General features: G+C 31.3%; 1 protein-coding gene across 1 annotated transcript in view; it reads left to right on the forward strand.

The window, feature by feature from the left end:
• LOC130896618 (uncharacterized) overlaps nucleotides 1-17,660 on the forward strand; it is a 64,759-nt gene extending 47,099 nt beyond the window's left edge. The window contains exons 4-9 of the mRNA XM_057804819.1: nucleotides 4,575-4,791; nucleotides 5,125-5,386; nucleotides 5,926-6,110; nucleotides 7,599-7,794; nucleotides 11,025-11,237; nucleotides 11,305-17,660. Of these exons, the coding sequence (XP_057660802.1) occupies nucleotides 4,575-4,791; nucleotides 5,125-5,386; nucleotides 5,926-6,110; nucleotides 7,599-7,794; nucleotides 11,025-11,237; nucleotides 11,305-11,714 (1,483 nt within the window). The 3' untranslated portion in view covers nucleotides 11,715-17,660. The remainder of the gene's footprint in view (nucleotides 1-4,574; nucleotides 4,792-5,124; nucleotides 5,387-5,925; nucleotides 6,111-7,598; nucleotides 7,795-11,024; nucleotides 11,238-11,304) is intronic.
• The last annotated feature ends 262 nt before the right edge of the window (nucleotides 17,661-17,922 follow it).

The following is a 17,922-nucleotide window of genomic DNA, read 5'->3' on the forward strand; positions in this document are numbered from 1 at the left end:
TCGTTAGCCGCCATCTTGAATGCGCCATTTTTGTTTTTAAAAAACTGTTCCAGGATTCGTAATCAGCAACCTTGAAAATCCCCTGTATTCCGAATTTAATTGGAAAATGATTATTTTCAGCATTTTTGGCCGCCATTTTAAAGTCGCCATTCTGTTTTTTGAAATACTGTTGACGGAGTAATAATCGGAGACTTCCAAAACCCCCGTATGCAAAATTTCATTGGAAAATAATGATTTCTCAACATCGTTAGCCGCCATCTTGAATGCGCCATTTTTGTTTTTAAAAAACTGTTCCAGGATTCGTAATCAGCAACCTTGAAAATCCCCTGTATTCCGAATTTAATTGGAAAATGATTATTTTCAGCATTTTTGGCCGCCATTTTAAAGTCGCCATTCTGTTTTTTGAAATACTGTTGACGGAGTAATAATCGGAGACTTCTAAAACCCCCGTATACAAAATTTCATTGGAAAATAATGATTTCTCAACATCGTTAGCCGCCATCTTGAATGCGCCATTTTTGTTTTTAAAAAACTGTTCCAGGATTCGTAATCAGCAACCTTGAAAATCCCCTGTATTCCGAATTTAATTGGAAAATGATTATTTTCAGCATTTTTGGCCGCCATTTTAAAGTCGCCATTCTGTTTTTTGAAATACTGTTGACGGAGTAATAATCGGAGACTTCTAAAACCCCCGTATACAAAATTTCATTGGAAAATATTGATTTTTCAATATCGTTAGCCGCCATCTGGAATGCGCCATTTTTGTTTTTAAAAAACTGTTCCAGGATTCGTAATCAGCAACCTTGAAAATCCCCTGTATTCCGAATTTAATTGGAAAATGATTATTTTCAGCATTTTTGGCCGCCATTTTAAAGTCGCCATTCTGTTTTTTGAAATACTGTTGACGGAGTAATAATCGGAGACTTCTAAAACCCCCGTATACAAAATTTCATTGGAAAATATTGATTTTTCAATATCGTTAGCCGCCATCTGGAATGCGCCATTTTTGTTTTTAAAAAACTGTTCCAGGATTCGTAATCAGCAACCTTGAAAATCCCCTGTATTCCGAATTTAATTGGAAAATGATTATTTTCAGCATTTTTGGCCGCCATTTTAAAGTCGCCATTCTGTTTTTTGAAATACTGTTGACGGAGTAATAATCGGAGACTTCCAAAACCCCCGTATGCAAAATTTCATTGGAAAATAATGATTTCTCAACATCGTTAGTCGCCATCTGGAATGCGCCATTTTTGTTTTTAAAAAACTGTTCCAGGATTCGTAATCAGCAACCTTGAAAATCCCCTGTATTCTGAATTTAATTGGAAAATGATGATTTTCAACATTTTTGGCCGCCATTTTGAAGTCGCCATTCTGTTTTTTGAAATACTGTTGACGGAGTAATAATCGGAGACTTCCAAAACCCCCGTATGCAAAATTTCATTGGAAAATAATGATTTCTCAACATCGTTAGCCGCCATCTGGAATGCGCCATTTTTGTTTTTAAAAAACTGTTCCAGGATTCGTAATCAGCAACCTTGAAAATCCCCTGTATTCCGAATTTAATTGGAAAATGATGATTTTCAACATTTTTGGCCGCCATTTTGAAGTCGCTATTCTGTTTTTTGAAATACTATTGACGGAGTAATAATAATTCTAAAACCCTCGTATACAAAATTTCATTGGAACATAATGATTTTTTAATATCGTTAGCCGCCATCTTGATTGCGCCATTTTTGTTTTTAAAAAACTGTCTACGCATTCCTGATCAGCGCCCTTGAAAACCTCATTATACCGAATTAGAAAATAATGAATTTTTAACATGATTGGCCGCCATTTTGAAGCTTCCATTTTGGTTTTGAAAAACTGTTAAAGGATTAGTAATTAGCGACTGCAGAATCCATCGTCCGTGTATCAAATTTTATTGAAAAATAATGATTTCTTAACATTGCTATCCTCCATCTTGATTGTGCCATTTTGATTTTTAATAAACAGCGTAGGGATTCGTAATCAGCGACCTTGAAAATCTCAATATTCCGAATTTCATTACAAAATGATAATTTTTTAGCATTGTTGGCCGCCATTTTGAAGCTTCCATTTTGGTTTTTGAGAAACTGTTTACGGGTTACTAATCAGCGACTTGAAGATCCTCCGTTTATCGAATTTTCTTAAAATATAATGATTCCTTAACATTGTTGGCCGCCATTTTGAAGCTTCCATTTTGGTTTTTGGAAAACTCTTACAATAAAAACAGAAAAAATAAATCATTCATTTTTAAATAAGTTTAGAATTCGCTCACAAAAAGAGAATGCAAAAAATTGTTGAATTCGTTTCTAGTTTCGCGACTTTCATTCATTACTGTAAAATAATTAATTCTAACAATACATGCAATATTAATTACGACCATTAATTCATGTAACTAATTTTTTTTAAAGAATGAAAAAGTCATTCTCACGGTTAACACGATTTTGCTTGCGATATAAATTGTTTTTATATGAATATTCATGAATTAGAAATGTTCCACCTTGTAACTTATACGGAATCAATTATATCTTTTCACCCGTATAATCCTATTTTTGCTTCGATATTTTTTCCCTGGATGGCGCTGTCTCACATCCACACAATTTTTCATTAAATTCTTTCATATTATTTTAACTATTATTTTAAAAAAATAATACCGAAAACAGTTATTTATCCACTAGTTTTTTTATTTTTAAACCAATATCATCGTACAATTTATTTTTATTTAACTTATGGCTCCATCTACGAACAACAGCTAAAGGTTAAAATATGGTTGTATTAACCTATTTAAATATTAATGTAAGTTTTCCCTAGATGTCGCTGTTTGACATTTACTCATTTCTATGAAATATTAATATTTCATTCTTATTTATTCATTGTGTTCTATTTACATCTAAATTCGTTGTGATTAAATAAATTTTTCCATCTGATATTGGTCTCTTATAACAATATATTGTTGTCAATTTTTGTATACGTGATTGCCACTAGGTGGCGCGGGGTCTAAATTGTTTCAAAATTAACAACAATTTCGTCAAGTTGTAACGACATTTTTTATGACACCTGTAGAAAATTGAATATGTATGAAGTGTTAAGAAAAAATAACGAAATAAGGAATCGTTATATCATTTAACGATGTATTAGGAAAACTTGTATCATCTCGATCCTTTCGTGATAACTTATATTGAAACCAGGATGTTAAACATCGTCGACACGCCTCAAAAATGTCATCGAGTGTTCCAATAAAAAAAATATAAACGTTACTTTCTCCTCAAATATCTCAAAATAACGTATCCCGACGATTTATATATTCGAATATGATTTGGTTCAAAATCAAAATGTTCTTTGTTTTACGTTCGAGCAATAAACACAAATTAGAAAGTAAAACAGAAATTGTTGATTCATTTGCATCACTCAACAATAGTTTATATACACGTAGATAACTAGCCTTTGGCTACCCACAAGAAACTATTTAGATCACGTAATTATTGTACTTACAAATCGAACGTAACACCTCAAGGTCACGCGGAAGGACGACAGAAAGTCACGAAATATCAGTTGTAAGGGCCGAATATTTATACATAAATATGGTTGTCGGGCGTGATTGCGGTTTAGCTGAATATTTGTGTTAAATTGCTCGAGGATATCCGTCTAAATCTGAAAAAAATTATCAAGACGGAACTAACTACCCACTGCTAATTGTACATAGAATGCTTTTATTAGCAAAACGTGTTCTTTGTAGATCAATATCAATGTTAATTTCTAATAGGTTTTGTCTCGTATTTACCGCAAAATATTGATTTTTTTTATAATTTATTGGTATTAAGAACGAATAATTTATATTTATAACTTGACACTATAATTTTTTTATGATTCAATTCCTATTATAACCAAAACATTTTTTTACTTGGTTCGCCTTTATAAACTTTATGTAACCTATAAATAAGGACTAAAAATGTTTACACAAGTTGTTTTTGACAACCGGATATTTCTATATCAATTTCTGTTAGTTTCTACTAGGTGGCGTGATACATTTTCAATACAATTCACTAAAATATTTTCTTATTGAATAGTTTTTCATTATTTCAATTAATTAATACTAAAATTAAAATATTATTTTAATGTTTCTGCTAATATATTATCGTTAATTTACGTTTTCAACTTTATTCAACTTAACAGCTCCATCTAGTTACAGTCGTTAAACTACGCAAAACGGTTTAGTAATTTTGACAGTCAAATTTTCCGAAGTTATTTTAAGTAAAACTATTTTCTTATAAACGAATTACACTTTTTTATTATATTCTAATTAAATTGCAAGGAAATGTAATTTCAATAAGTATTAACAATAAAACGAACTTGTATTGATTATTCATTCTAAAGAACGCGACTACTAGACGATCACGTGTTATCATGATGACAGACTCAACTATCAGATTTATGAGCTTTATCGAACCGCAGTTGTTTACTAAGTTTTTAAAGAACTTGTTGAATGTTGGATTGAGATAAAATACGAAGAGCTCTACAAAATGACGTCTTTTATATTTAAATTCTATGTACAGATATCAGTGGATTGCAGGAAATGCCGGAACGCATTTCTGGCATGCCCATACAGGTTTACAGAAAATGGACGGTCTGTACGGGAGTATCGTTGTCCGACAACCTCCTTCCAAAGATCCTAACAGTTACCTTTACGATTATGATCTCACCACACACGTGATGCTTTTGAGTGATTGGATGCATGAAGACGCTGCCGAAAGATACCCAGGAAGATTGGCTGTAAGTGTTTTGTCATTTAATAATTCAATTTCTGCTTTTAAATAATCATGTTCTAGATTATAGACTACAGAAATTTTTGTTATTTCATAGTATCTGTATATAGGGCCTCCGTAAGGGCGAAAACGGATTTTAGTGCCCTTTAAGGCATGTGACGTGATATATTTTAGCCCTTAAAAACCCTACAAAATGGTTTTTTTTAAAGATGGCTTTGCACACTTTGCACATATGGTAGCGGGGGCCCTTTCGCCCACAACTACACCTTGTATAATAGATTTTTTGCTCTAAATTTCGAACGGAGAATTATTCTGATTGTTTGTTGAATGTGTGTTATAGGTAAACACAGGACAAGACCCCGAAAGTGTTTTGATAAACGGAAAAGGACAATTCAGAGATCCCAATACGGGTTTCATGACGAATACACCCTTAGAAGTATTCACCATGACGCCGGGGAAAAAATACAGATTCAGAATGATAAATTCCTTCGCTTCTGTATGTCCGGCGCAATTGACTATTCAAGGTCACGATTTGACCTTGATCGCCACTGACGGGGAACCAGTTCAACCTGTCCAAGTTAACACGATCATTTCATTTTCCGGTGAGTAATACCCTCACTTACACACAGTTTTTATTAGAATTATTGGGGTGTTTATAACCTCCTTTTCGCGCTGGAATGATTGTTGAACCAGAAGATCGTAAATTCAAAAACGTGCAATTCGAGTCGATTAACAAACACGATCGGTTATAAGTGGAAATAATAAAAAGTGCGATTTATATATCAGGTTTACTACTGAAAACTTTGACGTAAGTTTTATTTTATTTTGACTTCTTTATATATATAGAAAAAAAATGTTTAATTTTCATAATCGCGTCTTCTGTAACAACGATAATTTTATTAAAAACAAATTGCGTTCTTAATAAATAATACTAATTATTATAATGTAATTTATGTGACAAGGGATGAAATATGGATTTATCGGTGTCAAATTGACAACCAAATGGAGTACACGTGATAAACACACTCCGAAACGTCGTAGGGACCTCAAATCAGCGAGAACTCGTTGAAACTTGATGAAACCGAACGTGTTTGTTAATCGACTCGAATTACACGTTTTTTGATTAATTATTTTCTATTAGGTGAAAGGTACGATTTCGTTATTACCGCTAATCAGAATCCGACAGCTTATTGGATTCAATTGAGGGGTTTAGGAGAATGTGGTATCCGTAGGGTGCAACAATTAGGTATATTGAGATACGCTAGGGGTCCTTATCAACCAACAAGCGCACCACCTACTTACGATTTCGGGTTACCTCAAGGAGTGGTAAGTCAATTTTTTTTACGAGTGAATTTAAAGTAAAAGAAGTGATTCAAGTACAATAAAATTTATTTATTTCTATCAAACTACATTGAGAAAAATGTATTTGTATGAAAAAAATTTTTGTAGATTATTTATTTCGAATTTTTCACTTTTTGGACTTTTTTGATTTGTTTTTCTTGTTACATCCTTTGATTTTTGGTCTATTTTGGTTGAAAATTAATTTCGAAAAACAGATAACGTGTTAATAAAGACCGAAATGGGTCGAAATGTCATTTTTTACCTGTTTTTTTTTTAAATTAATTTTTAATTAAGAAAGATTTGAAATTGATTTTATTTAACAATATTTTATTAATAGATATGTAAATATGTGCTTTGTATAAGTTTTTGTACATTTTTGGAAAACTTAATTTTTATTAAACAGCTTTCTAAATGACCCTGTATATTCGAAATCCAAAATTTAAATTATACACTGAAACTACGATTCAATAAATCATCTTTATCAACTTACGAGGGTTATTTGACAAGTTTTTTATGTAACAAAAAATTTTTTTTCAAAATTATTTCCATTTTTCAACATTTGACACTAAAAATTCAGTTCAGATATAATCTAATCCTGTTCAATTTTCAAAATAAACATTTACGTGGTTGTTTGAAAAAAACTTCTCTCCTATAAGTGAAATTTTGAGGTTAGAAAACGCGAAAAGGTCACCAAACGCCAAATCTGGTAGTTACTGTGGACGGTTTACCAATTCGAAATGCATTTCATGAATTTTAGCATCGGCATGTACTGAAATTTGTTAAAATGCATTTTACTGATGAAAATGCATTTTCTTTTCCTTCAAATGCTTTTGTTTTGTTCTAATTACTCTTTCCATCTGATGGAGCAATGATACAAAATATTATCTTCTTCTTATTTTATCTTTTTGAAGGTTTTGGAGGTTTTTTCTAATGAGTTTTTGATCCAAATCCAGCACCTAACGCTGGGATGGCTCGAATATTCATAATTTTTCAGTCAGTTTATAGCAAATGCGTTCTTCGGACATGCCCAAAGCCTTTTCTATCTCTCTAATCAGCATCTATCCGTCTAACCATCGTCCAATGCCGTTTGATGTACGTTTTCGTAGTTTTTAATCCATCCTTAACGCTCAAGGTCGTAAATTATGTCTCAAACTATCTAACTCCTATCAAAATATTTAATTTTCCACTCGAGAGAGTTTAGCTACATGATTTAACTAGCGGCGCTACCTGGTGTTGTTTTTCCTCTATATTAAGGAAGTTGTTGCATCGCTCTGATGCGGTGCAATTTCAACAAAACCGGTTAATCGGGATATTTTGATGTTTTGAGGTGATTTATCGAAAGAACTTTATAAATATTTAAATATATATGTATATGTATGCTTTAGAAACTTTGCTCTGTATAAAATCGCTGTAAATTATTTGAACAATCCGCTTCTGTAAATTGTACAGTGTATATAAAAAAAATCTTATTAGGTACTTAATCCATTGGACGCTAGATGTAATATAGTAAGAAAGGACGCCATCTGTGTTAGTCAATTGAAAAACGCGAGGGAAATAGACGCCGGACTCCTTCAACCTCGACCGGACGTTAAGATTTTCTTGCCGTTCAGATTCCACGTGTACACCCCGGAAGAATTATTCCAACCCAATACTTATAACAGACATTTAGGTAAGGACAAAAAGGACAAGTGACAGTGATTTAACGATAAAAAATTTTTTTCTTCGTCCTACTTTATCTGTTTCCATTTTTAACACCTTCGTCGATGATTCATCGATCTCTAATGAATATCGATATTTGTTTGTCATATATTTCAGGACCAAACATCTCCAATTGTACACGTCATTCAAATTTGCAGCTCAGGTTCATTCCTGGTATTCTCAGATCCAATTTTGAGGTTATTTCATCATCAATTGTTCCGTCGACAATTTCTTCTTCTACTTTTCACCCATTTCCAACGTTTTCTATTCGTACCGTGTCAAAAAGTTTCTTCAAAGTCTCCACTTGTAGATCTACTTTACCTAAAACTTCTTCTTTCTTTTTGAACGTCAATCTTAGCAATCGCTTCTTCTAATTGTGTCTTTATTCCACCATCAACAACTACCAAAAGGAAAAATGGTATTCCGACACTCCAGATCTATCAATTTGGTTCTCACGATGAAGAGTCCTTATTAGAGCGACCAGTATCCGTTGGATTCAGACCAGGAGATGGATCTACTGGATTTTTCTTCTTGGCGGAGTCTTCACGAAGGAACTAAAGGAAAAACATCAGTTTTAGGATCAAAATCAACAGAACCAGATAGGAATAAGGATAAATGGATACAACAAGGATCAGATCTCTTCCTGGTTTATGAGATTTGTGGTTTTTTCCATTGATCTGTTAGTTATAGACACAGTAGTCGTTGGAATCCTATCAGAACGGTTCGGATTCAGACCAGGAGATGGATCTTCTGGATTTTTCTTCTTGGCGGAGTCTTCACGAAGGAACTAAAGGAAAAACATCAGTTTTAGGATCAAAATCAACAGAACCAGATAGGAATAAGGATAAATGGATACAACAAGGATCAGATCTCTTCCTGGTTTATGAGATTTATGGTTTTTTCCATTGATCTGTTAGTTATAGACACAGTAGTCGTTGGAATCCTATCAGAACGGTTCGGATTCAGACCAGGAGATGGATCTTCTGGATTTTTCTTCTTGGCGGAGTCTTCACGAAGGAACTAAAGGAAAAACATCAGTTTTAGGATCAAAATCAACAGAACCAGATAGGAATAAGGATAAATGGATACAACAAGGATCAGATCTCTTCCTGGTTTATGAGATTTGTGGTTTTTTCCATTGATCTGTTAGTTATAGACACAGTAGTCGTTGGAATCTTGTTAGAACGGTTCGGATTCAGACCAGGAGATGGATCTACTGGATTTTTCTTCTTGGCGGAGTCTTCACGAAGGAACTAAAGGAAAAACATCAGTTTTAGGATCAAAATCAACAGAACCAGATAGGAATAAGGATAAATGGATACAACAAGGATCAGATCTCTTCCTGGTTTATGAGATTTGTGGTTTTTTCCATTGATCTGTTAGTTATAGACACAGTAGTCGTTGGAATCCTATCAGAACGGTTCGGATTCAGACCAGGAGATGGATCTACTGGATTTTTCTTCTTGGCGGAGTCTTCACGAAGGAACTAAAGGAAAAACATCAGTTTTAGGATCAAAATCAACAGAACCAGATAGGAATAAGGATAAATGGATACAACAAGGATCAGATCTCTTCCTGGTTTATGAGATTTGTGGTTTTTTCCATTGATCTGTTAGTTATAGACACAGTAGTCGTTGGAATCTTGTTAGAACGGTTCGGATTCAGACCAGGAGATGGATCTACTGGATTTTTCTTCTTGGCGGAGTCTTCACGAAGGAACTAAAGGAAAAACATCAGTTTTAGGATCAAAATCAACAGAACCAGATAGGAATAAGGATAAATGGATACAACAAGGATCAGATCTCTTCCTGGTTTATGAGATTTGTGGTTTTTTCCATTGATCTGTTAGTTATAGACACAGTAGTCGTTGGAATCTTGTTAGAACGGTTCGGATTCAGACCAGGAGATGGATCTACTGGATTTTTCTTCTTGGCGGAGTCTTCACGAAGGAACTAAAGGAAAAACATCAGTTTTAGGATCAAAATCAACAGAACCAGATAGGAATAAGGATAAATGGATACAACAAGGATCAGATCTCTTCCTGGTTTATGAGATTTGTGGTTTTTTCCATTGATCTGTTAGTTATAGACACAGTAGTCGTTGGAATCTTGTTAGAACGGTTCGGATTCAGACCAGGAGATGGATCTACTGGATTTTTCTTCTTGGCGGAGTCTTCACGAAGGAACTAAAGGAAAAACATCAGTTTTAGGATCAAAATCAACAGAACCAGATAGGAATAAGGATAAATGGATACAACAAGGATCAGATCTCTTCCTGGTTTATGAGATTTGTGGTTTTTTCCATTGATCTGTTAGTTATAGACACAGTAGTCGTTGGAATCCTATCAGAACGGTTCGGATTCAGACCAGGAGATGGATCTACTGGATTTTTCTTCTTGGCGGAGTCTTCACGAAGGAACTAAAGGAAAAACATCAGTTTTAGGATCAAAATCAACAGAACCAGATAGGAATAAGGATAAATGGATACAACAAGGATCAGATCTCTTCCTGGTTTATGAGATTTATGGTTTTTTCCATTGATCTGTTAGTTATAGACACAGTAGTCGTTGGAATCCTATCAGAACGGTTCGGATTCAGACCAGGAGATGGATCTACTGGATTTTTCTTCTTGGCGGAGTCTTCACGAAGGAACTAAAGGAAAAACATCAGTTTTAGGATCAAAATCAACAGAACCAGATAGGAATAAGGATAAATGGATACAACAAGGATCAGATCTCTTCCTGGTTTATGAGATTTGTGGTTTTTTCCATTGATCTGTTAGTTATAGACACAGTAGTCGTTGGAATCCTATCAGAACGGTTCGGATTCAGACCAGGAGATGGATCTACTGGATTTTTCTTCTTGGTGGAGTCTTCACGAAGGAACTAACCGGAAAACATCAGTTTTAGGATAAAAATCAGATCGATTGAGTACCCCAAAGAGTAGTTCCCTTCAAGAATCATCGTATTAACGGTTGTTTTCTTCAGTATGAAGGTTGTCGTAGAATCTTCTCGATGTGTTGATCTTCTATCACCAATTCGTTGCCAAACATGTCAAATATTACTAGATATTCGTGTTTCTAAGCCTTTTAGTACTACCTAATGGTAATTCTTCTTCTTTTCGCCCTGGAATTTCGATTTTATCATCTTTCGGTCGATTTTTTTCAAGTTTCGTTTGAGATTCAAAATTCGAATTATTTTAGTTGCGCCGAACGGAGACCACGTGATAAGTTTGATCGATGAAATATCGTATATGGCGCCTCCGGCCCCTCTAATTTCCCAGTACGACCAAATCGATCCCGAACAATTCTGTAACGGTGATAACAGACCACCGGATTGCGGTCAGAACTGCATGTGCACCCATAAGGTCGATATACCCTTAAACGCAGTCGTCGAGGTCGTTCTAGTGGACGAAGGTGAGTACCAGCTTGGAAATATTATACGGTGGTGCGTGAAATTTATTTTTATGGTGTTTTATTTCAGTGCAACAACCGAATTTGAGTCACCCTTTCCATCTTCACGGTCATTCCTTCAACGTGATCGGTATCGGTAGATCCCCGGATCAACAAGTGAAAAAAATCAATTTGAAACACGCTCTGGATCTGGATAGACAAGGTCTTCTACATAGACAATTCAATTTGCCACCGGGAAAAGATACGATCGCCGTACCTAATAACGGATACGTCGTTTTGAGATTTAGGGCTGATAATCCGGGTTTTTGGTTATTCCATTGTCACTTTTTATTCCATATAGTGATCGGAATGAATTTGGTATTCCAGATCGGTACCCAGGCGGATCTTCCACCTGTTCCGCCGAATTTCCCCACTTGCGGGGACCATAAACCCCCCATAGATACCAAAATCGATAATAGTTACTATGATGGGTATAATTGATTCGACAGGATATAGATCGGGGTTGAAGTCTTTCGGGAAAGTGGTAAAAATATATTAGGAGGATGAAATTTATTGGTAGAGGAATAGAATATGTGAAAAACAATGAAAAATAACGATTTATGGGTGATTTGGAGTCGTGGAATGGAAAGGGTAGCGGTTTTAAGGGTGCGAAACGGTTTATTTTGATGATTTCCGGGAAAACTATAAGTTTTACGAAAAAAAGTTGTCAGTGAAAGTCTTAGGCAATAAAAAGATCTACAACTTTTGTATCTACACTTTTTTCATATAACCTCAAAATTTATCAGAAAAATTGAAAAAAAAAGAAACTAAAAATTTTGTTTTTTTTTTGAATTTTTCTGATCAATTTTGAGGTTATGTGAAAAAAGTGTAGATACAAAAGTTGTAGGCAGTAAAAAGATCTACAACTTTTGTATCTACACTTTTTTCACATAACCTCAAAATTTATCAGAAAAATTGAAAAAAAAAAGAAACTAAAAATTTTGGTTTTTTTTTTTGAATTTTTCTGATCAATTTTGAGGTTATGTGAAAAAAGTGTAGATACAAAAGTTGTAGGCAGTAAAAAGATCTACAACTTTTATATCTACACTTTTTTCACATAACCTCAAAATTTAAGAGAAAATGTCAAAAAAACAGAATTTTTAGTTTTTTTATTTTTATTTCACAAAAAACTATTTATTAATCGTGAAATTTTGTGAAAAGTCATCCCTTTATGTCACAAACATATCATATTTTTTTTATTCAAATTAATAATCTTTTTATTTCGAATAAAAAAAAAACTCAAACTTTGAATTTCAATTTTTCTCTTAAATTTTGAGGTTATATGAAAAAAGTGTGAATACTAAAGTTGTAGATCTTTTTACTGCCTACAACTTTTGTATTCACACTTTTTTCATATACCCTCAAAATTTAAGAGAAAAATTCAAAAAAACAAGTTTTTATTTCTTTAATTTTTATCAAATAGTGAAAATAAGGTGAAAAGATAATTAATTCAAATAAAAAGAATTACAATCTATTTGTGACATAAAAGATAAGTTTTGACACAATTCCAAGGTTAAGAAATATTTTTTTGTAAAATAAAAATAAAAAACTAAAAATTCTGTTTTTTCCAATTTTTCTCTTAAATTTTGAGGTTATATGAAAAAAATGTGAGTACAAAAGTTGTAGATCTCCCTATTACCAACAACTTTTCTCTATAACATTTTCCCATAAAACTCATGGTTTTCTCTTAAATCGAAATAAACCCTTAAAACCTCACCCCCTTATAATTTTCATCAAATTACTTCAATTATTTCAATTTTGTCTCATTATTTCCTTTTCCCAATAAATTTCAACTTAATAATATTTTTTTTATTTCAAAATTTATCAACCCCGGTCTAATAAGGGTCTATTGTTGTTTTGGTATGTTTTATTTGTAATTTGATGGTGAATGAGTAGAAAACATAAAACAAGAAAATAATTTTCAAAACTCAAAAATTGAAATAAATAAAAATCAGGTTATATAATTTTTTTTAAATCCCAATATTTTTTTATTATTAATTTTTTTGTTTTCTACTTATTTGATTTAAAACGAGCTACAGAAAATTATAACTCGAGTTACCTTTTTTGTTTGTTTTTATTTATTAATTAAAAATTTTAAGTTTCGATCTTGCCATCGTTTAAAAAATGTTATTATACAATGTGTCCCACTATAATTATTTTATTTGGAAAAAAATAATTTATCGTCAATTTCAACGGGAAAAAATCAAAATTATCAGGAATTGAATTTCCATTAATTTATATTAAAAAAAATATACACATTTCGTATTAATAAATATTTTTTCCTATTAACCCTTTTTAGGTGACATTTTATTTTTGGTAGAAATTTGGAAAGAGTTTTCGCACTGTATCTCGTAAACTAACAACCTCACAGAAAATTTCATACGACATTATTTGTAGTAAATCAAATTTTCTACAACTTTCTTTCCATTATTTTTTTGTCTAAAATGTAAAATAAAAAAGTTATAAGCAAAAATAAAACTTGTTTCTACTTAGCCATTTAAAAAGAGTGATGCAAAGAGTTTTCGCACTGTATCTCGTAAACTAACAACCTCACAGAAAATTTCATACGGCATTATTTGTAGTAAATCAAATTTTCTACAACTTTCTTTCCAATACTTTTTGGTTCAAAATGTAAAATAAAAAAGTTATAAGCAAAAATAAAACTTGTTTCTACTTAGTCATTTAAAAAGTGATGCAAAAAGTTTTCGCACTGTATCTCGTAAACTAACAACCTCACAGAAAATTTCATACGATATTATTTGTAGTAAATCAAATTTTCTACAACTTTCTTTCCAATACTTTTTGGTTCAAAATGTAAAATAAAAAAGTTATAAGCAAAAATAAAACTTGTTTCTACTTAGTCATTTAAAAAGAGTGATGCAAAAAGTTTTCGCACTGTATCTCGTAAACTAACAACCTCACAGAAAATTTCATACGATATTATTTGTAGTAAATCAAATTTTCTACAACTTTCTTTCCATTATTTTTTTGTCTAAAATGTAAAATAAAAAAGTTAAAAGCAAAAATAAAACTTGTTTCTACTTAGTCATTTAAAAAGAGTGATGCAAAAAGTTTTCGCACTGTATCTCGTAAACTAACAACCTCACAGAAAATTTCATACGACATTATTTGTAGTAAATCAAATTTTCTACAACTTTCTTTCCAATACTTTTTGGTTCAAAATGTAAAATAAAAAAGTTATAAGCAAAAATAAAACTTGTTTCTACTTAGTCATTTAAAAAGTGATGCAAAAAGTTTTCGCACTGTATCTCGTAAACTAACAACCTCACAGAAAATTTCATACGATATTATTTGTAGTAAATCAAATTTTCTACAACTTTCTTTCCAATACTTTTTGGTTCAAAATGTAAAATAAAAAAGTTATAAGCAAAAATAAAACTTGTTTCTACTTAGTCATTTAAAAAGAGTGATGCAAAAAGTTTTCGCACTGTATCTCGTAAACTAACAACCTCACAGAAAATTTCATACGATATTATTTGTAGTAAATCAAATTTTCTACAACTTTCTTTCCATTATTTTTTTGTCTAAAATGTAAAATAAAAAAGTTAAAAGCAAAAATAAAACTTGTTTCTACTTAGTCATTTAAAAAGAGTGATGCAAAAAGTTTTCGCACTGTATCTCGTAAACTAACAACCTCACAGAAAATTTCATACGACATTATTTGTAGTAAATCAAATTTTCTACAACTTTCTTTCCATTATTTTTTTGTCTAAAATGTAAAATAAAAAAGTTAAAAGCAAAAATAAAACTTGTTTCTACTTAGTCATTTAAAAAGAGTGATGCAAAAAGTTTTCGCACTGTATCTCGTAAACTAACAACCTCACAGAAAATTTCATACGACATTATTTGTAGTAAATCAAATTTTCTACAACTTTCTTTCCATTATTTTTTTGTCTAAAATGTAAAATAAAAAAGTTATAAGCAAAAATAAAACTTGTTTCTACTTAGTCATTTAAAAAGAGTGATGCAAAAAGTTTTCGCACTGTATCTCGTAAACTAACAACCTCACAGAAAATTTCATAAGACATTATTTGTAGTAAATCAAATTTTCTACAACTTTCTTTCCATTATTTTTTTGTCTAAAATGTAAAATAAAAAAGTTATAAGCAATAATAAAACTTGTTTCTACTTAGCCATTTAAAAAGAGTGATGCAAAGAGTTTTCGCACTGTATCTCGTAAACTAACAACCTCACAGAAAATTTCATACGATATTATTTGTAGTAAATCAAATTTTCTACAACTTTCTTTCCATTATTTTTTTGTCTAAAATGTAAAATAAAAAAGTTATAAGCAAAAATAAAACTTGTTTCTACTTAGTCATTTAAAAAGAGTGATGCAAAAAGTTTTCGCACTGTATCTCGTAAACTAACAACCTCACAGAAAATTTCATAAGACATTATTTGTAGTAAATCAAATTTTCTACAACTTTCTTTCCATTATTTTTTTGTCTAAAATGTAAAATAAAAAAGTTATAAGCAATAATAAAACTTGTTTCTACTTAGCCATTTAAAAAGAGTGATGCAAAGAGTTTTCGCACTGTATCTCGTAAACTAACAACCTCACAGAAAATTTCATACGACATTATTTGTAGTAAATCAAATTTTCTATAACTTTCTTTCTATTATTTTTTTGTCTAAAATGTAAAATAAAAAAGTTATAAGCAAAAATAAAACTTGTTTCTACTTAGTCATTTAAAAAGAGTGATGCAAAAAGTTTTCGCACTGTATCTCGTAAACTAACAACCTCACAGAAAATTTCATACGACATTATTTGTAGTAAATCAAATTTTCTATAACTTTCTTTCTATTATTTTTTTGTCTAAAATGTAAAATAAAAAAGTTATAAGCAATAATAACTGAACAATATTTAAATAATTCTTTTGAGCGATATAACATTTTTTTTCAGACTATTGTTGTTTATAACTTTTTTATTTTAGATTTTACGGGAAAAAGTATTAGAAACAAAGTTGTAGATAATTAAATTTACTAAAAATAATGATGTATAAAATTTTCTGTAGGATTGTTAGTTTACGAGATACAGCGCGCGTAAACACTTCCTTGCGTTTTTCACGTTTTTATATTGAAGTTTGATTAAAATAAAATTAAAAATGACTTTCTCCAAGGAAATTGATAATAAAAAATTCCAATTAGTGGGACGTACTGTATATAATTTATGTATTTATCACTGTGGCGCCATATATAAGCTTAATATATAGTTATATATCCCTTATAAATATAGTATTACCCCTAAATTTTTATTCGGTGCTATATAAATCGAAAATTATTTTAAAAAAACTAAAATATATCCAAAAAAAAATTTGCGTCATCATTTTCATTTCTTTCATTTTTTGATTCTACGGTTCTCCAATGTTCTCCAAATTTCATCTCTCCACGTTCCATTTCCATTCCCCATAACTTGCAGATTCCCTCCATTGGACTACAGCCTTTCTGTGGTTCCAAAACTTTCAATATTTCCAAATTTCGTTCCTCCATTCTCTATTTCAATTTTCCATAACTTGCAGCTCCTCTCCATTGTCCTGGAACCTTTCTATGGTTTCCCAATTTTCTATATTTCCAAATTTTGTCTCTCTACGTTTTATTTCCATTCTCCTCAACCTGCAGATCCTTACCATACGACTCCAAAAAATGGTAACAAAAATTTTTTTTTTTTAACTTCCGCTTTATATATTAAAATCACATTCTAGATATTTCTGATTCTGGTAATTTCTAAATTAACGTAAATGTATGAAAACAGACGCTTTACTTAATTTTTAGTTTCTATGATGACATATTGGAACAGGACCGACTTCACGGTCTATATCAGTGGACGAGTTCGTATGTTATGTTTTTAATTGTTTTTTTTTGGATATAATAGTTTGGAATTTTGCAATAACAGTATTATTTAATTTTGCTCAAGCTTTTTTGAACAATATACCACTTTTTCGAACCAAAATAAAACGTTTACCATTTTTACATCGAATTTATACTATTTTTTCTAAAATTTCGGTACCTATTATAAAAATAGAAATGATTAATGATTTCTAAATATATATTTGTTATTGAACCGTGAAACTACATCGTAAAATCGATTAAAATAGTACAGTGAATTGGTATATGATTCGGTATCGATACAGAAAAAATAGAAAATAGTGCCTAAGAATTGCCACAGTATTGTTATATAAGTTTAATTTTTTAGTTTTATTTTGTTATGTTTTAGGAAATTACATCGTTTTCAGAATTTTATCCTATCAACTTCATCCTCTAGTCCGTCCAGTCTCAATTCAAATAAATACTATTTGTAATATTTTGTATGGTTTTAAAACAACTTGTATAAATATATTAATAAATATCCGTAATGTATATAAATATGGTGTTTGGTGTTGGCTTACAAATTTTCGCGATCCTCTATTTGGTTATAATCATTTTTTTTTTGTATAGCAATTTGTATATTTTTCCAATTGGATTGGGCTAGTCAAAATTAAGAGAGTGTGGATGAAAAGCCCCCTTACAACTGTCTTACTAAATATTTCCGAAAACATCGATTTTAGAGAAAAAAGTTTCAAATAAAAAATGAGGCTTATAAAAAGAGCTACAAAAAAAGTTATATACGTTTTTTACCTAAACCAAT

Source organism: Diorhabda carinulata, chromosome 7 (genome assembly GCF_026250575.1).
Source record: "Diorhabda carinulata isolate Delta chromosome 7, icDioCari1.1, whole genome shotgun sequence".
NCBI classification, from domain to species: Eukaryota; Metazoa; Arthropoda; class Insecta; order Coleoptera; family Chrysomelidae; genus Diorhabda; species Diorhabda carinulata.